General features: G+C 37.1%; 1 protein-coding gene across 11 annotated transcripts in view; it reads left to right on the top strand.

Annotated features, from left to right (window-relative positions):
- Nucleotides 1-24913, top strand: part of MYT1L (myelin transcription factor 1 like) — a 314516-nt gene that overhangs the window by 235848 nt on the left and 53755 nt on the right. For 8 of the 11 annotated variants that reach the window (XM_074861644.1, XM_074861643.1, XM_074861646.1 and 5 more), the window contains 8 exons: nt 2507-2597; nt 4899-5006; nt 8188-8399; nt 14221-14468; nt 16802-17038; nt 18768-18889; nt 19252-19314; nt 19812-19880. In XM_074861644.1, the coding sequence (XP_074717745.1) occupies nt 2507-2597; nt 4899-5006; nt 8188-8399; nt 14221-14468; nt 16802-17038; nt 18768-18889; nt 19252-19314; nt 19812-19880 (1150 nt within the window). The remainder of the gene's footprint in view (nt 1-2506; nt 2598-4898; nt 5007-8187; nt 8400-14220; nt 14469-16801; nt 17039-18767; nt 18890-19251; nt 19315-19811; nt 19881-24913) is intronic. The other 3 variants (XM_074861640.1, XM_074861641.1, XM_074861647.1) reach the window with 2 other exon arrangements.

Here is a 24913-nt window from a genome sequence, read left to right on the forward strand (position 1 = left end):
TAAAACTACAAAGATTTTTCTAGCATGCTTTTTAAACCTTTTATTTAAAAAATTAATTTCATTTTTCAGTATGGTTTGTCTCAACTTAGTCAACTGTTCTGTGTTATACTTTTTCCTTTATTCCATCATTTCCATTCTCTACTAACTTTGACACTAAAAGAACAACTTTTAAAGCTGTATTCTTTGATTTTAACAATTCTAGGTTATTTTTAAACAAAAGTATTCAGTCAACAGAGAAAAGGTTTCCAGAAGATGTGCACTGCTTTTACTTCTGCGTGCTGATGTTGCATCAGCTGTCTCTGTTGTCTTGTACAGGAATAATTGTACTTGAAAAACTTGGAACCCCTTTCCTTTGTTGTTGTTGTGTCTCAAACATAATTTATATTAAACTAGTTTATATTATTAAAAATAACAATTTGGCTGTTTACTTAGTTACACAATTCAGGATTTTGAGCAAACATCCCCTATCAGTCACATGGGTGGAATTTCCTGCCATGTCATTGGATTCTCTGCAAAGGAGGTTCACCTGTATGAGCTCATGGACATTCACCTGAAGTCAGAGGGCTTCGTTTCTGGAAGTCACCTCGTTGGCTGGTGGAATCAGCATAGTTCTGTTGAAGCTAATTGCTCTATGCTGATTTACACCAGGCAAGTGTCTAGCTAAGATCCAGTTCTCTTCCACACCAATTTTAAAATGGAGTTATTCCATTGAAGCCTATGGACGTAAAATCCCCACTGTCCATCAACACTTACAGATGTAACCTCAGTGGATTTACCACAGCCTAAAGGAAACGTTATAAAGACAGACAGGGCTAAAATGGTCCCCAGTTTCCAAAGGAAAGTAGATTCTGAAGGATAAGAAAGCAGAAGTAGATTAGTACACCAAGAGTGGCAGACATAAAAAGTCTCCTCTTTCATGGTAGAGTGACTTCTTCCAGAAGTAAAGTAATGAGGAAGTGCTTTAGGAAACTTTACTGTAGCTTGGTTGATCTCTGAGTACAGTAGAACAAATAGAGTAATTTCTCTGCTTTGCAAGATGCTGTAATTTTCTGAAACACAGATATTTATTCGGTTGCTCAAAGTTCTCTCATTTTTACAAATGGTAAATAAAAAGCTCTGTAGAAGACTTTGTAAATCAAAGAAGAATATAGCTTTAAACTGTTTGCATGCTCTTGTACCTACTAAAATGAAAAAGGTGAGCTCATCTTTTTATTTTTTTCCTGTGATGTTGGCCTTGTGAAGCATGTTTCAAGAACAGTTTTGAATAATAGGAATTTCAGAGTAAAGCTTTTGCATCTATACACATTTTAGTACACTGATGATGGGGTGATGATGATGGTTGTCCTTTAATCAGTATACGTGGTTAAATTCTCAAGTCTCTGAACAGCTTTTATTCAGTTCTTAACTCAGTTAAGAAATTCACTGATTTTATCAGCTCTTTTTTGGAGTGAGAACTAAATACAGGCTTCCAGACTACTTCTTGCATGAGAAAACCAGAACTTTGCAAGAGCTGGATGGCCTTTTTCCATAGAGTGATGTACTCTGCCTTCCAGCTCTGAGACATTGATTCAGATATGTCTCACATCATACAAAACTCTAGTGTTACCAAAAAGTCTTTGATAATTTGGCACTTAATAGCGTGACCTTTATGATTTAGAGGAGGAGTGCTCTGAGCACCCTGGGAGTAAGTCTTCTATCCAGCTTGCAATGGATGCAGATGTAAATCAGTTTACTTGCTTAAGCTTGTACCACTTACTTATTTTTTACACAATTTTCTTTTTTTTTCCATCATCCCTCAATTTTTTAAGTGCTTATTTTTAGTTTTTAGTCTTTTTTTAAAAAAAAATCTGTCCATTGCAATTTTCACATCTGTAGAGAATGTAAGTGAAAATTAAAGGACCAGTTCTGCTCGTCATATAGGTATGAATGATATATCTATGTGGAAGTGGGCAAAACTGGCCCCTAGCTCAATTGGGCTCTCTTTAGGTAGGGTTAAATTCTGTTCAGGGTTGTACTGAGGTGTGTTTCAAATAATTCAGTGTTCTACCAGTATAACTTGAGGGCAGATTTTCAGCTCTCGAGTTTGATACTGTGTGTATAAAGCTATGTATTGTGAATGCATACATTTCCTTGAAAGAATTTTTCTAGTCCGTAATTTTGTATTGGACTGTTGCTAGCTCACCCTTTACTGTTGAGCTGATCTTTGCTCATTGTTTTTGTATGAAGAAGATGTTGGAAGTCTTCTGCTTCACTGTTGCACCAGAGATGCATTTGTTTATAGGTTCTGTAACCTTCATAACTTTTCACTGTTGCCCTGTGTTTATAAGCATAGGGTCATAATACTTCCCTCATCAGGCTTTAATGGCTATGTGTGTCACGTGTATTTTGAGGAATGCTGGTTGTTAATGAATCCTGCTTTGTTTTAAAATGGTTTCATATATACTGGGATTTGATTTTTTTTTCTTGTTTTCATACTCTGCTGTTTTCTCTTACTCTCCTTGTCAAGTTCTTGCCATGCATGAAAATGTTCTTAAGTGTCCTACACCAGGCTGCACAGGCCGGGGCCACGTAAATAGCAACAGGAATTCCCACCGAAGGTAAGGATGCCGTCGCTGGATGCCAACCTAGAGGGAACAGTGCCTCCGAACTGCAGCCCTTCTAGCAGTCCATTGGCAGGGGGGGTGTGAGTGTGTGTTTTGTTGTTCTGAAGATTGACAGATGGTGCTTCATGTGCATTATCCATTTTAAACAGTAACATGTATTCATGTATTTTCTGAGGAGGACGAGTGTGCGTTTGCTTCAGTATGGGTGAATTGATCCACAGAAGACATTTTAAGCATCCTTAGCTTTTTGGGTAGATTTTTTTTCTTTTTGTTTTGATACTAGCTGAACAGCAGTGGTACAAAACAAATGGTAAAACTCATTGTGGGTATGTTGCAGGGAGAAGGAAGAGTCTTCTAACATTGTCAGGACTAGGGCAGAGTTCTTGTTCTCACACTTCACTCTCTTCGGGAATTATTTTATAGTGCATGAAAAAACCCACTCTACTCCGAAAAATTATTTTTTTAATACATGAGAAATGGCATTTTAAATACACAGACATCATAAGAATTAGCTTTCCTGTTGACCACAGTCTCAACCCCAAAGTCCTCATTCAGCTAAAACTGAATGAGAGTTTTGCCTGTTTAAGAAACATTATGAAAATGTCTCATTAAATTTAAAAATGAGAAGCCGGAAATGTTAGATGTAAATATTCTATCCAAACAGAAGAAGAACAAGAAAAAAGCAACTTTTCTGTGGTTTACTAAGATTAATAATAGATTCTTATAGAAGGAATGCAATTGCCTATTAAATTCTGTGAATCAAATGACAAAATTATCAAAATGTTACTGGAATTTTTAGTACATCATAATTTTCCCACAGAACAACAAGATCTTGCTTATTTCTTTACAATTTTAAAAAACCCAGGAAATGTGGGTAAGACGGTAAAAGGGACTATGCAAGGTTCCTATTATCGAATTCCTTTTTTACTGTTAATTGTAGCATGAAGGCTTCAGGGACTACACAGGTACTGGACATTCAGTCTTATCGAGCTCTGGGTTACTATAGCCCCTCATATTAACTGCCTGTCTCCCGGAAGACTCTTGTGGGTACCAACCCATCTGCAATAAGCTCTGGTACCCCTTTCTTCTCTGCAGTGATGCTGCCAGTAGATGCAGCAAAAACCTCTGAGAAGGCTTTATGGGAATTACTGCTGCTCGAAGCAGCATTCACTTCTGGTTGAATATCTACTAGAATATTTGAGGTGTCTGAAGAAGAGCGTGTCAGTGGAGCATAGCTGCCCTCTGGCATGACTCCAAAACCGCCCAGAGCCCCCTCACCCCTCTGCAGAACTAGGGCAGCGTAGGAGGGCTGGGGGGAGCAGTCTGCAGTCTGTGCTCACCTCTTTCTGCAGCTTTTGGGGCATTTTGCTCTGCTTCACCTTTTTTATTCTTTTTTTCCTCCTTATTTCCCGTAGAGAAGGGAACATCTGGGAATGCACTGATTTGCCTTTCATTTTAATTTCTTTTCCTGTGGAGAACACAGAGAGCTGCGGTCACATAAGCAGGCAATAGACTATGACAAGGAAAGGACCCCCTCCATTGTCAGGTCACAGGTTTTTACAGCTTCACTAAGAGCACCATCTGCTGGCATCAATATATTTATTTTTTCACTGTTCTAAATCTTTTCTAGAAGAATCAAGCTTATTATTGTCACTTCAATAATAGTTCAGCATTTGCAAATTTAATTGAATTTCAATTCAAGTGCAGAAGTTCTTTTCATGTTACATCATCTACTATTAGAAAACATACTTTAGTGGCTGAAATTCATGAACAAACACTAAGTATAACATAGTTGAGATGTAGATTTAGAGATCCAAGACCAAATTTGTACTCATTTATATGCCTAGCAAAATGATTGGAGTTAATGGAGCCGAATGAGTTGTGAAGCAGCGCAAGATTTGGCCTATATGATGTTGTCATTTAATCATCTTCAGGAGCCATTTCATTGGCAACATTTGTAGATGCATAAAGGTCACAAGTCTGCTAGCAGAGCTGCACAGTAGATTCCAGTTTACACTCTCCTCTCCTACTGGTATGTTCCCTGGCTGACATCCATGAATAATCTACCCATGTACAGTCAGAGAAGAGCAGATGTAAGATCTACCATGCATCTTTGAAAGCAGAAGAAAGGAAGTCTATTCTAGACAAAATACATATGACCAAAAAGATTGTGGAAACTCTTTTCCTTCAGATTCTTCCTGATGCTGGCTAAGGAGGAGAAGGAGTAATTGGATCAGTGCTATAATGTGAAACTACGCAGGACAAGACAATTAAATTTCCTTTCTGTAATTGCAGCCTCTCTGGATGTCCTATTGCTGCAGCAGAGAAACTGGCTAAAGCTCAAGAGAAGCATCAGAACTGTGATGTGTCAAAATCAAACCAGGCATCAGATCGGGTTTTAAGGTATTAGAAATCACTATAATACTTATTATTATGCAGAATTCATCACACATTCACCTAATCTGAGAATTTATACGTTGTATATACATATATATATCTCCTTTCAAGAAGAGTTAGAATTAGGGCTTCTGGATCCGATTCTCACAGTGTATATTTCCCACTCAATTCACATGGGGGAGGGTTGGTAATTATTTTGGCAAATACATGTAAAGCTGAAAAGCTCATTTTTGTCTTAGGCATTGTTTGGTGTAAAGATGACTGCTGGAGTGCAAAGTCTAAGAACAATGTGAAAAAAGTTGGTATCTTTTGGGAATAAACTAATATTTACCGGTAAGTCTTGGTTTTTTCAGCAGGCTTTTACTAGTAAATATCAGTTTAAATTAAACCAGAAGCCCTATTTGCATTACCAAACTGGTAGTACACCTTTTGTCAGGACACTTGGAAAAATGCCAGGTATAGCTTAGATTCCAAAATAAGGTCAGTCTTAGTTCTTTGTCTCTGTTCCCCCACTCACTGCCAGGAAGGATAGAACAAGAGAAAAAATGTCCTAAATTTTCATACGGGAATGACCTTGAACCAGTGTGACATAATTATACCCCTTATCTTCATCGATACAGGATTCTGCATTTATCCAAAGCTGTATCCAGCTTTGTGCTATTGTCTCCTCTTCTAAGATATGTGGGTGGAAAAAATGTTATTTCTAAGGAGCTGAAGTGTGAACGATACATGTAAAGGAACTAGACTTCTGCACGATTGTACCAGCCTTATGCTGATGATGCCCCAAGAGCTGCAGAATTTCTCCATGGATACTGTGATATCTGTGGGCTGGGATAGGTACATCCCTCCCAGCTGCCTTGAAGAGCGTGGAGGAAGTGCGGCAGCTTTAGTTCCCAGAATTTCCTACTTATCCCGTAGGTTTCTTAGTATTTAGCTGTCTTCTAGATTTAAAATCTGATAGGGCTGCTTAAAATGAAAGTTTTCTGCTGTATTATCAACATCATTCTTTGAATATTCTCTTGAAACTTCATCTAATCTTGATGGTCATTTCAAAAACCAGTCTTTCCATAAAACTAAGAACACAGAATTATGTTTCATATGTACAGAAGACTTTTTGTCATGCTTGTTGACTTTTGTTTTCTTTCCTCAGATTGTTTTTGATGGGCTTTATCTTAACTGCCTCTAATTCAAATTGTACAATTTTTCATACAGCATCCCAGACAGTTTTCTTGGAGAAGGGTTCTTCAAAACCTTTTAATAAAAAACACCCTTAGAGAAAGTAACACAGTTTCTCACTTAATGGAAAAAGGCAGATCAAAAATGCAGTGGCTTTTACCACAGCTCGTTAGAGGAAAGCCACTGAAATCAGGTGCCATACAAAGAAGGCAACTGCTCAAAAGCAGTATCTGGTTTGCTGGCAAACTCCCTAGGAAGTTGCACTGCAACCTTAACTTTGCTTGTGAGCCTGCCCCGTGTTGCAGATTTTATAGACAACTCAAATAAAGCTTTCATCTTGTCTCCTGCTTCCCTTTTACCTTTAAGTCATTGAAGTATTTGAGATGAAGAACTTGGGAGCTATTTATAATATTTGTATGCAGGCAACTGATGGGCAGACAGAGATGTTCTAAGAGTAAATCTTGAATATTTGTCTTCATCCCAGTTTCCATCCCACCTGCATTTAGAATTTCTTACTTAAAAAGAAATCAAATTCATAGGACTTCTGTTCCACAGAAATTTTGGATTTGCCTTGAACATACAGGATCTTAATTGCATTTTTTTAGCTAAATATAGATTATCTTGAGACAGGATCAAAATATTATTCGTATCAGCTCATTGTATAAATAAGCCCAGTGTATTTTGTGAGGAAGAAGTGTCTAAAGGAGCGAGTGTACATAAATCAAAGGGAATAGTATGACTAATATGATTTCTTGGGTGATCTTTACATAAATATCCTGACTAAATTCTATGAAAATGAATTCATTCAGAAAAACATAATATTCAAAACCTATTTCTTACTATTTATCACATTCCATTTTGTCAGTCAGCACGATGATACTTCTGGTCTTGACTGAATTTATGTTCTTATGAATGTTCCTTCCATTTCCTCTGGCTATAAATGCAGTAAAGAAAAAAAAGAAAAAGAAAAAAGACTTGATTATATGATTCTTGATTCTAGCAGAAGCACCTCAGGTGTGCTGTTCATCATCTTTACCTCCTGATAAACGCAGTGGGTAGACACTCAGCACTGTGTAGCAGTTGCTCCCTATCACCCAGTCATATAACACTTTCTTATATAGGTAAGGTTTGCAGGATATGACCTTCATTTACCTGCTTTGAAAGCTGATGACTTCTGTGTCCACGTGCAGAAGACAGCATGACAGTGGAGTTCACTACAGCCATTCTTTCACTGAGATTTCACAAGTTTCTGCAATGGCCGAATGATATCAGTCAGGGCTTTTCCTGACTATCCTCCCTGATCCTAAATGAAAGAGAAATTTAGCTGGTACAGTTTTATTCTGTATTCATTTGCAGGACCTTCCTTGAGTGTGTATGTGTATCAGGAATTGCAGCTCCTGCCAGAACCTTGCATTTAAGGGTGAGCAGGACCTGCGAGGCAGCAGCTCAAACTCAACAGAGATTGTGAGACTTTCCTGTGTATTTCTCAAGATGAACATGGATTTGTATATTGAGGGATGAAACCGGACTATCTCCTTTGGAAAGCATACAGGAAGGCACCATACAACTCTGTTGAAAGAAATTGAGAGGAAACTTCATTAAGTGTAGCTTCCAGTGCTATTTTTTCTTTTTGACATTTAAAGGAATTTGTCCAAACTTCTGACAGTCTGGTTGCCCCGCTTTAATCCACCTCCCAAAAGAGAAAATGTTTGCTATGTGATGCTATGACATGGTGAAAGGGAAGCCCTGAAGTATTTTAAAACAGAATTTTAAAATACTTTCAGCTGCAGGATACATTTAGTGGTATTAGAATTAATTTTGTCTAGGCTTTGTTCAAGAAAATATATATTGTTTGTCTGCTGAAAATAACCAAACTAAGCAAATGCAATAATATATTGCTGTCTCTTGAGTACAAGAAATAACTAAGATTTTCTAATCTAAACTATAAATTATGCACAGACACAGTAAACTGAACTGCATCTAACAAACTTTACATATCTTTAATTTCTAGGCCCATGTGCTTTGTTAAGCAATTGGAGATCCCTCAGTATGGCTACAGAAACAATGTCCCCACCACCACACCCCGCTCCAACTTGGCCAAGGAACTAGAGAAATACTCTAAGACTACGTTTGAATATAACAGTTATGACAACCATGCCTATGGCAAGAGAGCCATAGCTCCCAAGGTGCAATCCAGGGATATATCCCCCAAAGGATATGATGGTAGGAGGTGCACACTCTTATACATGAGAGACAAGTTTGCAGTTAATCATGTTGTTGTATATGTAAACATCATACAAATAAGACATGTTTTCATGTTCATATAGTATTATGAGGAATGCTGTCATGCGTAAGTTATTTTAAAGGCCTTTTTAAAAAGCGTTGTTTTATACGGTACTTGCTTCAGGATTGTTGCACTGACAAAAGAACATCTCCAGCTATTAAGCTCCTGGGATGTGTTGAGATCGCAGTAAAAGCTGAGTAACAGAGCTAGTCCTTATGTTGCTATCTGGGAGACCTTGCCTCAAGGGTCACATTAGGTTCCTTGCTTCTGTACAGTAGTTCAGGTAACCCATAAAGATAACATACTTGCTCTGTGGGGGTATGGAAGTAGAAAACCTGGATCTCATTGCACTTCAGAAATCACTGCTACTTTCTTAATGAGACATTTCTGCTCATTTTTGTCTTCATGAATACACCTGTTGAATTCTCTGGAAAACCTAACCTAAGAAAGATGTTTAGGAGTAGGCTGAAAGTGACTTCAGTTCAGGAGAAGACAATGGATGGGGTTTGTCAGGCAAGAGGATTTTTATTGGGGAAAAATGAATTGCAGGATAGAAAATGAGGATTTGGATTGTAGCTTTTGAGGACATCTGGAATTTTTCAGAGCAATACGATTATATGTGTGTATATATATTATATGTGTGTGTGTATATAGATATAAAACCAAACTGTGCCTTTATCTTTTCTTTTTTTTTTTTTTTATTTTTTGAATGTTAAGAGTTTCTTTTTTGATTAAAATAGTTGATACTACTCACTGACTACCATAGGAAATTTCAGGCAGGTGCCAGACTTTTGTTTAGGAAAACAGAAATAAATATACTATATAGAACAATTTACGCTGTTGCCTGAACACAGACTCTGACATTCAAAGTAGGTAAGTGGAGAAAAGGAAAATTGCTACAGATCTTGCCTTCATATTTCTGATATTTTGGATATTTTGCTTTCTCATAGACTCAACAGGTATGTTCTTGCACTATAGCAGAAAGGAGAAAGGTTGTGAAAGACAGCATATTTTTAAGTAAAAGTGCCCTTTTTTCTTCTCTCATACACTTGTCTTGTTTGCCTGTATCAGAATAAGGGCTTGAACATTATTAAAGATAAAGCACTAACTGTGGTTAGTAAGCTAATGAGTGTACATTATAAGGTAAATGACATGATCTCTTGTGTATATGCTCTGTCCACTCTTTGCAGAAAGGAAAGAATCAGAGTATTTCTGGGGATCCTGTGGACATGCGTGTTTTCAGATCAAAATACTGATGCTTAAGCAACCAATACGTTTTTCTCATTTAAGACCCCTTTTCAACAAATAATTACAAACTCCACTTTTTTTCCCGAATCACCAGAACTTAAAAACACATGTAACATTAAACACAAGTTTAACAGTGGCCTTAAATAATGGAAGGCTAGGGTGATATAGGTCACTGTCTTTATGCGCACTCATCATCCTTTGATATAAATAAGGATTTTACTTGGAGATAAGACTGGGACTAGGTTGCTTCACTGCTCAATAACGTGAGCCTGAGAGGACTGAGGGACTCTGTATACCTGCGATTCCTGCTGGTACAGCAAGTACACGTGGTTCTTGTGTACTCAGAACAGCTAAAGCACATTATAGCTGGAGCAGGTTGTTTGCCAAACAAAGGCTAATTCCCTATGGATTTGTTCCATACCCCTGGTTGTGCAGGAGGCAGCACATGCTGTACCTGGTTCCAAGTGATATGTGTGCTGTTTGGCCAGACAAGACATGCTGACATGGCCCCAGGCATGCTACCTAAGCTGAGTTTTTCTTTGTACCCTATTAGTGATTTTCATGAAACCTTTAGGTTTCACATCTCTCTGATGTTCCATAAGCACTCCATTATATTTGGCTTAAATTGACAAAGTTTTTCGAAGTTCCTCAGGAGAATCAGCTAAATTCATAGAACAGTGAAGTAATATTACTGACAGCTATTGTAAATAACTGAATGTGAAGGAGATTTCAGGAAGAGGCTTTTCACTTAAAAGAACCACTTTTCTCAAGAAACTTTGCATTATTTTTTGGTGATTTCATATTTGCGTGTAAAAAATTTATTAATTATTGCTACTAAAGCCATTATGGAGGTACAGAATACACACCTATTATGTATGTCAGCAAAACACATTTATATAAAAGTAGGTTTACTTCTGAAAAGTTATCCTGAAAAACCTGAAATTAAACCTAAGGTTTGTGGGAAACTTGCAAGTAAACAGTGCTTTAGTTTTTCTGACTGTATGAGACAAATAGTCTAAAGATATGAGAAATCAATAACTTCATCTCTCAATCTTTTTTAATTGTAAGCTAACACTGTATTTTCATCATCAGAGAAAGGGATTATATGTTCAATAAGTGTGTGGTTGTGAGTGACATGAACATAAACAGCTCCTTTGAATTGTTTTCTTGATTTATTTTCCAGTAAGCTTCAGTAAAAGCCAAACAGAAAATGGACACTTTGTATTGTGGGGTAGGATGCTTTGATAATTCTTGAGAGATCTTGTGTTTGTGTGCTTGTTTTTCCTTTGAAACCGGTTTCATAGTGTATTGGATGCTGAGCTTATGGTATACAGCAGTAGACATAAGAACAGCTGGACACAGCAGGCAAAGGAGACAGCAGCTCTTTCAGTTGCTCAGGTGATGGCAGGAGCTCCTCTTATTCCACCAAGTCCTGGGTCCTTCCATCAAAACACTGAGAAAATGTTAAGAGTGAGATTCATCTGACCATATATAGACTTCTATAATGTCAGCACCTACATCAGAGCTCGTTATCCCTTTCGGATCGAAGGAGAAAGATAGACACATCTCTGATCTATTAATCTCCTCCTGAAGTGCTTATTTAAAATTGGTCAGGTGAATCATTGCCTGAAAGTTCCTATTTTTTTCCGCTGCCTGTATAGGAAGCCTGTAATGACTAGATCAGATAGCTGAAGTTAAGTGAGATGAATCTCTTATTGTGCAAGTCAGAAAAAGTGTTGAAACTGTAATTAATATATATAACACATTCAGTATTTAGGTAATACTCGGAGTGGAGGTTCCTGGGCAGAATTTAATTCCACTCCAAATATCTTCCTTTGGTTCTTTGTGTTGTTGGGGTCTCTCCCACTCCTCCGTTGTTAATTAGCAAGAGGAGCCTGTAGACTTTGAGAGGTTCTTTGTAATCAGCCCCTAGGCATGTCTGATGAGAGGCCAGTTTGGGTATGCAGCTGGTTAGACCAGTGTCTGTTATTTAATGGGGAAGGCGTTCTCCACAATTAGTTTCACTCTGGATCACAAAGCATAGGTGGACTGCAGAGCTTCCAAAACCTATGCCACAGGGTTGGGTGATGTGGTAAGCAGAATTATCTGGTATTGAAACAATGTAGCTTTCTCTTCATTAGAGAGCAACTTGATTAAGTTCATTGTAAATTGATGATCTTTGTTTCGCCTGAAAAGCTAATGTGAGATGAATAGTCTGGGTTATGTGACTCATCTTAAAATGTACAGCTACAGTAAAGTTGAAATAACCATGGCCACTTGTCTCTACGTAAGTTTTGCTTAAATGACTGGTAATCTAAAAGTTTATAATTGCATAGTACACTTATAGCACTTTACATCTTCAAAGTGTTTTGCAAGTGAATCACAACACAACTAAATTTTAGAAGCAACTTTTTAGGGAAAATGAATTTGAGGAATAATATAGTTTGACCAAGGCCACAGAGGAGTCCATATCAGAGCCTGCATAAGTTTCTGATGGTTAGCCCTTTGTATAAAGCTGCCTCTTTCCCTCCCTTTCTTTAGCACACATTGTCATATATATATAATTTCCCATGTAGTATGTCTCTTATGTCTGTCTAAATGTGACCTGCTATAACAAGACTAACATTTTTTGCAAGTGACAGAAGTCTTATTTGTTCCTATGAATTCTGAAAGATATTTCTAATTTGACAAGTTCAGTGGTACAGGGTGCTTGCTGTGTTAACACAGTAGAAACTGAATTATTCAATTATTTCCTTCCTTAAGTATAGGAAGATTCTTGTGTGTCTTGAATATAGTTACAAAGTAACAAAGGATAAATGCTGAATTTTTAACGACTGCCACTGACTGCTGTATTAATAGTGAAACTCTTGAGAAATAGTTCACAGATTTATTATTAGTGGATACCCTGCTAGAGTAGTGCTACTATGTGTTCAAAACAATGAAATGTGATGAATGTTTAGCATTCACTTCCCTTGAAAAATCACACCCTGTGTATTATGTGGCTTTCCTGAGAAAACTCCATCTGTTATGAATTAAGTGAAACACTATTTCCTTTACAGTAAAAATAACGCCATAATTTTTTTCATTTTTTTAGAGAAAGGAGGATGACATAAGCTCTAGCAAAGATATTTTGCTTTCAGATTCTTCTTTTGAACCCTGCCTGTCTACCAAAGCAGCCTGTGGTTCACAAATGGGCTGTGCTCATGGGAGCAGATTATTAAATGTATGTCTACTCAGACAAATACACCTGAAGAGTCTGGCATTTAAATGGAGACCATCACGGAAGAGCTCTAGCTAGGGCCTGACCTTTTTTCTATAGCTGTCTAATCAGCATGCTAGTTGGTTATTGTTATACTGTGCTATAAGGTATGATCTCCGCAGTATACATTTCCATCTTAAGGGGAAGTAGTCGCTGGAATATGCATGTATGTATCCTCTGACCTTGACTTTATTTTTTTATGAAAATACGTAAACTTTTAGGTTTAGGAGATGAGCTCACACTTTCTTGCATTTAAAACACTTTTAAAACAGTTTATTTGGGAAGAGGGTTGGAGAAATAAGTGGGCTAATAGGGCTGTTTTCCATTATTACTATACCTTTGGCTGCAAGGAGTGTTCCTTAAAAGCAGTAACAGTGCTGCATTGTATTTAGATAGGCTGGACGTGAGCTCTGTCAGTGCCTTAGCTCTTCAGTGGCCGTTTGTGGCTGCTGTCAGTCAGAGTATGGCTGAGTGCCCCTGTCCTCGGTGTGAGCAGGAAGGGGTGTCTTTGGTCCTTTTGTTTTTATGAAGAGTAGTAGGTGCTTGGGTTGTTTGAAGTTGGGGACGTTTCATTCATATCTGTTTCCATTTTTACAGCCACTGCTTCTGCCTTTGGGCAAGCCATGGTAAAACTCACATGTGACCACCACCTTTCTTCTTCCATCATGTTCCTCTCTTTTCTGATGGCCAGTGTCACAATATTTGCCTGTGATGTAGGAAGAAGAAGCCTTTTAGGAAGCACAGGGTGTTTGAGGACATATGAGTAGCACTGTGGCCCAGAGACCAAGCCTGTCAGCCTTACGGTGGGCTTGGTCTCCAGCAGCTCTGGGGAGACTAGGCCTTAAATTAACGGTTTGCTCATGTAAAGGTCTCATAGCGTTATGTTGCCCCTCATTAATAACAATGAATGTGCCGAGCAGATCCTACCTTCTGTCTGACTATATATGTGGGGTAAAAGCAGTGTTTCTGTGTTTTTATTGTTTTCTAAATCCAGCCTGTTTGTCAGAATGATTCATGATCACGTCATGCAGATTTTTACAGGAGGTTATTTCATACAAACTCACATATGTAGCACATAAAAGTCACAGACAGAAATCAAGAAATACAGCCATCATTCTTATTGCGGCTTTTTTTTTTTTTGGCATCGGTTGCTGTTGCTCATTATAAATTTCACCTCCAGCAGTTTGTTTTTCTCTTCACTTATGCAGAATGCTTGTTCTTTTGAGTCATCCTTGTCATATTTCTTCCCACAGCTAAACGCTACTGTAAGAATTCAAGTCCAACCAGCAGCACAACAAGCAGTTATGCCCCTAGCAGCAGCAGCAATATGAGTTGTGGTGGAGGCAGCAGTGCCAGCAGTACCTGCAGCAAGAGCAGCTTTGACTATACTCATGACATGGAGGCAGCGCACATGGCTGCTACTGCTATTCTGAATCTCTCCACTCGCTGCAGGGAGATGCCTCAGAACCTCTCTACTAAGCCTCAGGATCTCTGTGCGAGGGTAAAAATTAGTAATTCTGTTTGTTGATGAAGATTTCTCTTTACTGCACTTGCTCTGTGGCCCTGATAGATAGAAGAATAGCTTTAGTACATTTTGCCTTTTTTTTTTCTTTTCCTCCAAATTAACATAATCTGGTGGCTCTGCTAAAGCAGGGAGGAAAAAAAAAAGGAGAAAGATGCAAATTGCTCACACGTATCTTGGGAAATCCCAATCGGTATATAAACTGATGATACTGATAGCATGTACTCCTTTTTTTAATTTGTCTCTTACTAGTGAGATCTATAATTATAAAAGATGTTTGGATTGCTCAAGTGCTATTAATTGCACTACTGATTTTTTTGCTAAACACAGTCTGATTCATACATTTTGGGAAAGGATTAAGATTTAACTATGTATTTTCATTTAAAAGTCCAAATGGGACCTAAGGTTGTAAGATCTAGTACAAAGAAATCTGTGCTACTTGTATGTTATAATTTCTTGCCTGTCTATGATCTCACAGTTCTTAAATCACTGCATAATACATTTGAAATGAACAGATCAGTTCAGGTGACTTTAAATGTGCTTAACAGTAGTGCAGGGTCACTAATGTTCTGTATGTTCATAGAGTCCATTATGTTATGAATTGGCGATACAGATACAGATAAAAGCTTTTGTTGTTAAGCTTTATGTATTAAGAAAAACAGGGCACTATTAGCATTTATTAAAGATTTGCCAGAAGGGTTTTTTTCGTTATAAACTTTAAGTTTCGACTCTGATAGCTGTTAAGAAATGAATATTTAACATGCACCAGCTAACAATACGGTGCTACCTATAGGAGACCACTAGATGGCTAAGCAGGCAGATGCAGTGCAGAGGAAACATTTTTATTGTGCTTATAGAACAGCTTTTGAGCTGGCAGACATGTTCTGTTCTTCTGTGTATAGACAAAGGTTTTCTTCCCCTCATCGTGTAAAGCCCCTTTATCATTCATAACAAACTAAACCCATAGCAGTAGGTATTAGTAATAGTCATGATTTAAGCCAGAATGGCTGATGACTGTTTTCAAATGCTGCTTTTTATATTAATTTACTTAATACTGTTCAAGAGGCCAATCTCTTTCTGGCATGTAAATAAATGCATTTGTTTTCTGTATCAACACAATGGAAAAAAGTTGGAATAAAATGCTAAAAATCTTCTGTGTCAAAACGAGAAGGGGCCTCTTTCCTAATGTGTCACCCTATACTGAGACTGAAGGAATGAATCGGAGAAGATACACACGTGTTTTCTAGATTAAATTAGCAGGATAGCAGCAATTAGATACATGCTCTGACAAAAGGCAGTAATTCAGAAAGAGAGATTTGCATTCACAGTGCTTTCCTGCTGCTCTGTTGTTACTCAAGAGGAGAGAAAGTTACCAGACATAGGAGAAGCCAGTCGCATTCACGTTAGTTTTGAAACCAAATTTTTCATGGAGCGTTTCATTTTTGAAAAGATGAAGAATTCTCTCTGGGCATTTTTATTTTAACCGTCCTGCGTTTTTTAGAATTTGTCTTCATTTTAAGTTATCTTATTTCTCCACATCTAATATGACAACCCTTGTTTGTTTCTATAAAACAAAAAGTCAGAGCCCATATTCACCCTATGTTTCATAGTACCTCAGTTGCCGCAGAAATTGGCACAACTGTTGTTGCAACTATTATGCTACTTAAATTTATTGATTATAAAGATATATATATGTAATGTTAATACATTTACATCTGCAGGCAAGGAACTCTGAAATTTGAATGTATTTCCTCATTGGCAAATGGTGTCCAAAACTACTTGTTTTGCTGCCCTACCTCCTTGTTTAATTTTCTGACATTATCTATTCAAGCATTGACTGTTAATGTTAAATAAACAAAGAAACAAAGATTATTTGATGCTTGCTGGTTTTTGTTACTCTAATCACCCAGACAGGTGTCAGGACTGGAAACAAGAATTATGCAGATGTTAACTCATAGATATTCACCTGCCACAGACTAGATCAAGAACATAAAGACAACATCAAGAAAATACCTTTAGAGATTTCTCCTTTTTATTCCAAATTTTGCACCTGTGTGCCAGGTGGCAGGAAGGGTAATGAAGACTCTCCTCTCTTCCCCCAAACATCAGATTAGCCATTCAGGAAGAAATCTACTTTAACAGCATTAATGTTGTGTAACAGCATCATGCTATGTGTGGGAGGGGGCTCAATGCTTACAATCTATACAGGAATGGAAAAGCATTTTATCATTCTGCTAGGCAATCAGATTGAAGAAGAGGTAACAGTTTGCTAGTGTGAAGCCGAATTAACAATATTTTTCTTATTTTGACAGAATCCTGATATGGAAGTCGATGAAAATGGGACGCTGGATCTCAGCATGAACAAGCAGAGGCAGCGAGATGGTTGCTGTACCATTTTGACACCACTGGAGCCAATGTCCCCGCAACGGCAAGCCGTGATGAATAACCGGTGTTACCAACTGAACGAGGGTGACTGCTGGGACTTGCCAGTGGACTACACTAAAATGAAGCCCAGTAGGATAGATGAAGATGATTCCAAAGAGATTAATGTATGTCTTTTTCATCTATTAGTTCTGTTGCAATCTAATTTTGGTAATTCATTAAATTTCTGAAATTTGGAGGGAAAGAGGAAACAAAATTAATACACGATAAAAATGGTGGTTTTCTACAAAAAGGACTTTCTGCTGTTTAATCTTTAGGACTATATCATGCTGGCACACATCTGATCTGTGACTAAGTTCCATAAGACAACATTTGAACCATGAATGTGAATCATGTTTTCTAACAGCATCATCTTGTTAACAAATATTTTCTGCAGTAAAGATGTTTCGCTATATCCAGATTACTTTACTCTGTATAAGCAAGTTGACATAACTGTGCAATAGTGGGATAATCAGCTCTCAGGACAAGATATTCTCCTGAATTTGAAAACCATAAATGATGCGCTGAGTATTTGAAAGCATGTATTACTTAGAAATCAATTTAAACAAAAGCAGCAGAGTATAATGTAAGCTTTCAACTATTTCAGCTAATCTTCTGGATTATTTATACAATCCTGATAGCTCTGTGTGTGAAAGGGCCTGTATTAATGAAATACTTTCTTTCAAGAATACAAAGAAGGGATATTAGAAATCAGTGTTACTTTTCAATTCATAATACAAAGACAACAGCAAAACCCTTTAAACAGAAGAGGCAAATAAAGAAAATATATTAGTGAATTTATTTTACTTTTCAAAACTTAGAAAAGCCAGGACACTGAAAAGGACTGCTGACAAGGGTCAATGCCTCTGCTTTTGTTCATGAGGTTTTAACCTTTATCCACTGTGCAGTTTACAACCCTGCACTCAATGGAGTTTGGATGTTTGGAGACTTCTAGAGATCCGTCTCTGTTTTTTCTTGGTTTGTAAGAGAAAATTGGGCTAATCATTTGTGTGTAGCGCATCTCTTGCTGATTTTAATGAAAACGTAAAACTATTTTCAGTAACTTTGAAACATATAACATAGTGGCATTTTCACTAGATACACTGAATGCATTCTAGCTTTGGTGTTAATTACAGTTTTCCTATTAATTTCACTGAAGTTAGGAGGAAATCTGTCACTATCAGAGAAATGTGAGGTAAAACAGACTGTTTTTTTCAGATCAAGCAGAACTCCCTTTTTCTACTATGGTGTTCATAGCACCATCTGCAGGAATCACTAAATCAATGCATTCAGCCACTTCATTCCTGAAATAGATGATTTCGAATTTTTGAATGCAAAAGTTCTGAAGTTAATTACATTAACTTCATTACATTTCTGAAGTTAATTAGAAATTATATAATTCTATTTTGCCAGACAGATACATTGAGCTTTGCCTCAGATTGATATTCGGTGTATAGATGTTAAGATTGCTCTTGTTTCATCTCTGAGATGTTCTAAACCAGCTTTTGGATGCATAAGATACTGTATTTAGTCATCATTTTTCCCTTTCCTCTGTTTTGCAGTGACTTTAGGAAAAAACACTGATTGTTTTAAATCAAAATAATATGACAGCTGTAGAAAAAGCTGTGTTTTGCCCTTTTTTTATTTTTCTAGTTAAATTTAACTACATATTCCACATATTGTGAAGTCTTCATCGAAATATCCAAATAATATTTAGAGGTTTAATAGGTGAAAGAATATAAAATAATGTCATTAATCTTCTCTGGCAGAGTAGGAGAAAGGAGATAAGATCTGATGATTCTGCTTTGCATTGTAACCTCACCTAGCTGAAACTAATGCATGTATATTTGCCTGTAGCCAGAAGATTTGGATCCTTTCCAAGAGGCACTTGAAGAAAGAAGGTATCCTGGTGAAGTTACAATCCCAAGTCCTAAACCCAAATACCCTCAATGCAAAGAGAGCAAAAAGGATTTAATAACGTAAGCATAATGTGAGGTGAAATTATTTTTCTCCTTTTAACTTTTTCTCTCTTTGTCTTTTTTTAAACAAACGAGTACATATACGCCTTGCAGTATGAGCATGCAACATTTGCAGCATATAAATGTTTCAAACTGCCAGTTAAGTAAAGTGATAAGCTAACGTGTATTTGCTTGTTCTTAATGATGCTATATTGTATTGAGACGCCATTTTCATTTAAACCTGTTCATTTTGCAGCTTTTCGATTAGGATGCTTAAAACCCCTTGCAGTCATTGCAGCTAAACTGGAAACAATGAAACTTTTAAAAGTTTTTTTTTAAACATACTTACTATTTTGGCTGTTTTTGTTTTTGTTTGGTGGCAGATGTCCAACACCAGGGTGTGATGGGAGTGGTCATGTGACTGGTAATTACGCCTCACATAGAAGGTGTGACTTCATTTTTTTCATGGTGGATTCTGTCTTTTCAATTTATTGTTTTCAGCTTACCTCAACAATGCTGTCAAAGTAAAACGTTGAACTATGTGTTAACCCTTTGAGTAATATATGTTGATCTTAAAAGCATGCTAATTTGTGTGTTGTATAAACGTCTTTTATTTTTAAATAGATTACTAAAATTTCCAAAGTATTCTTAAGCATTTAAGTAGTTAACCCAGGAATCTCCAATATTTTTTGTTACATTTTACTAGTTCATAGATAAACAAACAAACAAAAAGAACATTTACAGTATGTAATTTTGGAAGTAATGTTGATACCTAAATATATTCAGAGGGTTAACTATATTACAAAATTCAGTATTACAGCACTTGCCCCATCGCTTTTCTGCATTACAAACTTTTACTTTTTAATTTTTATGTTGTGTTTGTTTGGGAGTGTTTAGTTAATGAGAAGATTAACTTACTTGTATGTCCTGCCATGTCTTACAGTTTATCTGGCTGTCCCTTGGCTGACAAAAGCATTCGAAGTATGCTGGCCACAAGCTCACAAGAACTCAAGTAAGATACAAAGAACAATTATTTTAGTTTATAAATATTTATTTGACTGCAAATTGTGTATAGTTGTATCAGAAATTGCAAATGCTGTATGGAGAGCTGCTGCAGAAGGAGCTGATCCTGCTTGGAACATGCATTGAAGTCTCTATAAATTCCGCACAGGCTGACTCTATATATAAGTCTGTTGACGTAGTATTTCCTTTTGTGTATTCATTAGGTGATAGGGATGGATAAAAGTCAGAATTTCTGGGAATGTCATCCAAATGTTTGAATTCCTATTCAGTTTTGTTCTGAATGTTTGAGTTTGATAGTTAGAATAGAAAAGTCTCATGTGATTAGACTGATGAAATACTTCTGGTTACACAACCAGTAAAGTGCTGTAGTTTCTAAGACCTAGATCGGAGGGAAAACAATTTGGTTTTCCCTAATGCTTGCATAATTTTCCCCAGGTTTGTATCACTGTTGCCAGCTTAATGCATTTTCTCATTTGACTATGTTTTTTAGAGTTTATTTAGTTATTCCCCTACTTAAAATGCATTCTTTACAATTCCTTTCAGTTCTTTGGAGTGACAATTGTGAGCAATGAAAGTTAGAGAATCGTGAGACTTAGCTTTGATCTGTCTTCATGCACCATATGCTCGACTGCAACTCCGCACGTGGAAGAACTATATAGCATTTGTTAGTGCTATGAGATAGTGGTACTCCTGGGTTGGTACTATGGTTAACATGGAAGGATGTTCACAAGTAATGAGGAAAAATTGTATAGGGAAAGTATGAATGGATAGCTTATGCTGCCATGCTAAGCAGTATTCTGTCTTTACCATACATGAGTGCTTTAAATAGCATTTCTTGAGTTCAGTACATACCCTAATGAAAAAAAAAACAAACCTTGATATAAAGCATGGGAAAGATAAGAAAGCAAGCAAGAGAAAACTGCTGAAGTAAGATTGCTTTCTAGTCTTAGCTACTCTAGTTACTGCAAACAAACAGTAGGTACAAAATTTACAATTTAATTCCCACCCAGTCAAAAATAACGTTTTGAAACTGTCAGCCGAGATCATGTTGGTATACGCTGCTGATGTGATATGTGAGGGGACAGGATGTAAATTAGATCAGGGAAAACATGTACGTGTAACCAGAGTAAGATATAGGCACATAACCCCAGAGAAACTCAGATTTGGACCTGGATTTTGGGTTGGGATGGGTCAAGTGAGAGATGTTTGAGGAAATGTAATTACATAGCAAAACACAGACAAGACTCTTGGGGCAGCATGAATAATACTTTAAACACATACTTTGCTGCTCTAACCCTTTATAAAATTTTCACTTGTGTTAGGAAGGTGTTCCTGATTTACCCCATCTCCTCGGCTATTCTCAAGCATCTGCAGTCAAGACTATGTAATAGAGACCAGACAGAAAAAAAAATCACTTAAACTTGAGACCCCACTCCTGCCATTTGCTCTACCTATCTCAAGTTCTGCTTAAGCAAAGAGAACAAGATTAAGTCATATTTAAAGTTATATTTTTAGGTTTAGCATCTGTTATTTACTTAGCAGTTAGTATAAGTTATTTATTTAGCAGTTATCATAATACCTATTGAACACATAAAAACTCTGTTAAGTGAATTGAAAAGTTAGGAAATGCCATAATTTTAAGCAGGCTAACTTAACTCCGATCTCTTTTTGCATTTTTATTGCAAGGCAATCTTTCATTTTCTGATCATATATTTTTCCATAGGATAACAAAGTAATTCATTCCACAAGGCAGACACTAATTGCTGCATAAGCAACTAATGAATTTCTTCTGTTTTCTTCATTGTCCCATGTGTGGCCCTGTCTGTTATTCACTGCACTTTTCTCAAACTGTACTCTCAAGGTATAACTACTAATTCACTCACACATTTGTCACTACCATTGCATCTGACTGTTTCCTAATTAATTTATCTTGGTTATAAAATAATTAATTGATTTTCATCTGCAATTATACTCTGAAGCAAGTCAGGGTTGGTATTATCCGCATTTTAAAGCCAGAAAACTTAAGCATATAATTTTGATTGCTCAGTTTTGAGACTTCTAGGACTCAATTTGTCAGAGTTCTTCACATTGTAGGGAACTGCATATGTTCAAAGCCAAGTACCCACTGAATTTGCTTGGAGCTGTGGGAATTCAGCAGTTCTACATGATGAGTGATTGACCCTTTGTGAAAAGGGATGAACTCTACAGAAAAAACAGGACAGAGTCCAATGTTCCAGAACAGCCATGGGGCTATCCTTTCTCTTCCCCTGAAACTCCGATCAGTCCCAGTTTCCACTTGGTCCGTCCATTCGCTTTGTCCTGTTTTCCTTCATCATTTTTTCTACCTTGCTCCCTGTCTCAAGCTCCTTGTCTAATCAGCCCATCTCCTGCCTCCATGATGTTTATATTTTTGTTGTCCTTTATCTCTACATCCTGCTGAAGTTGGTACAGAAAGAGAAAGCATCTTCACATATATCACATATATTCGAAAGCAAGGAAGTAGGAGTCCTATGGATGGCAGCATCCTTTATACAGCTCTCATTTATGCTCTTGTTCTCTGTCTAAGATGGAAGAAGATGTGATCATGTAAATGATAATGCGTATGCACAAAACAGCTAAACCAAAGCTACATAAGCGATTTTGATTTTGGAATTGTTAAACTGTGAAGTACTTCGTTTACATCTGTTATATTTCTGTATGTGAGGTCTGGGGGTATAATTTTCTTGCTTTTAAAAGAGCAAGTTGAAAAGAAGCAGGAATTCTGTAATGTGGGATCCTACTGGCTATCTGTCAGGCCACCAGCCACCATGGGAACTTTTGATATCCACTATATAGGTCACCTGAACTACTGTGGTAGCAAACAGCAGTAGAAGGAATAACACTCTGCATGGGCTGGCACCAGGAGGAGGTGGGGAACATTGCTGGTGTGTTTCATACATATTTGCTGACAGCTGAAGAGTAGAGAGAATCAGTAACCTTGGCACCTGCCCCAGGCTGTAGAGAGAAATGTATACATATTTTTTGCCTGTATCCCAAGCTGAGATCCCTTCTGTCCTGTCCCTACCAATCTGCACTGTTCTCATCTCTTCTTCATCTTTTATTCCTTGTTCTGGTTTTCAACGTAGTTGTTTCCAGTCATCCATAAAGACCTCTGTAAAATTTCTGGCAAATACTTTTTTAATGTGTGGGGTACAGAGAACAATTGATAGTGCAGTAGAAGAATTGATAGTGCAGCATAGGGATTGTATTTCTCACCTACATAGTTTGGAAATATTTCATACATTTAGGGCTTTGCCATGCATAGCTTATGTAGCAAATATCACATATGTGCTGGTAAAGCCTTTATATCACATTTTACCAATCCATGATCTCCTTGTGTGTATTGTACAACACATACAAATTAAGCATAATGCAGCTTCCTAACTGGAATTTTGCTAACATACTGATTCTTTTTAAGCCCAACTAAAATATAAAATAGCAGGCACTTCAAATAATATTAATGAATAATATAATTCAGATAACATTCATAATCAAAATAATATAAGAATCTGAAGAGGTTAGAGGAAAGTTTATTTCGCTTAACAGTTGTGCTCACTGTATTGCCTTTTGGTAGTTGTGGCTCCATAGCTTCCATTACTCACATTTCCTGGCTCCCAGAATAATAATGTTGCAACTTTCAATTACATTGTTCCAGGGTCAGCATAATTATTCCTTAACACCCGTGCTTCTCTTCTGTAAGGCTTCTTGCTCAGGTTTACCATGCAGATTGTATGATTTTCCACTTTCACCCAAAGCCCACCAAAGTGGAAACACAAGAGTCTTTGTTCATAGTTTATCGGCAGATGAAAGCAGTTACACAGCCTGGTCAATGATCTCCAGTTAACAGAAGAATTTCTTCAGCTTTAATTCTCAGTTGCTGCTGCTGGCAAAAAAAAAAGAGGTCAACAGCTTTAAGGGTCTCTGAAGAAATTAATATCTGACAAGGATCCAGGCTTTTCCAGCATGAAGATTTTGGTTATAATACTTGTGAAAAGCAACTAATTTTTAAAGGACCTAGGGACACTATATTGATGAATAAACTTAACTGTGATGGGAAAGCAATTAACAGCCCACCCAGTGACAGCTACCGATATTAAAATATTCATAAGTTAAATCCGGTTTAATCTTACCCAGGGGCTTTTCCTTATCAGTTGTCTTTATTTACTCCTTATCATAGGAGGTTTTTCTAACACTTACAGTTCCTTCAAAACTGTAATCCCATTGTAGAATTATAAATACTATAAAAAAGCAACATTTTGAAGCACTTTAAATCTTATTCAAAATAAACTAAAACTAAAATTAATTATTGTTTTTGAAAGGACACATTTTGATCATCAATAAATTGATCCCAGTCAAAATGCAGCATACTCAGAACAGTATACTGGCAGTGTACTGCCAGTGTGGAAACCAGAGAACCTGGATACCAGAGACTCCCAGAAAATGACAGACTTAGTTCTACTTAATGCTACTTTGATGTAAAAATAATCATCGTTTTTCAAAGGCCATAGGTAACTAAGTATTAGCTTGGTCTACCATGCAACTGACTATCAAATTGTCAACATTTACCCTTGTTTCTTTGGGTCAGTTTTCTGCCAGAAAATACCATTAGTGTTTATATTAAAGAATCTGACATCAGAAAGAGTTGCAGTTCAACCAGGTGCCTACAAGTTTGGATCCAATACTGTTGTAATATGTCCAGTCTTTCAGTCCCAAAGCACCTGACTCTCTGTAGGTTTTTGCATGTCATTGTTTTCTATGGTGAACATCTTTTGGTATTCCCCTATGGCACTTACAGGGAGGAGTACAGTCTTATTTCCCTCTCTACAATGAAGCCTGAAAGCTTTTCTTTTCCACATCTCTTCTTAACTCAAAGTGAGGAGCTCAGTCACTGTAGAAGTGAAGTAAGAGTTGGAATTTCTGTGCTTCCTTCTTCTTTCCATGTCATTCTGTCCTAATTTCCATATTCTTGGTGGGCATCTTCTA

This window comes from Strix uralensis, chromosome 3 (assembly GCF_047716275.1).
Source record: "Strix uralensis isolate ZFMK-TIS-50842 chromosome 3, bStrUra1, whole genome shotgun sequence".
NCBI lineage: Eukaryota > Metazoa > Chordata > Aves > Strigiformes > Strigidae > Strix > Strix uralensis.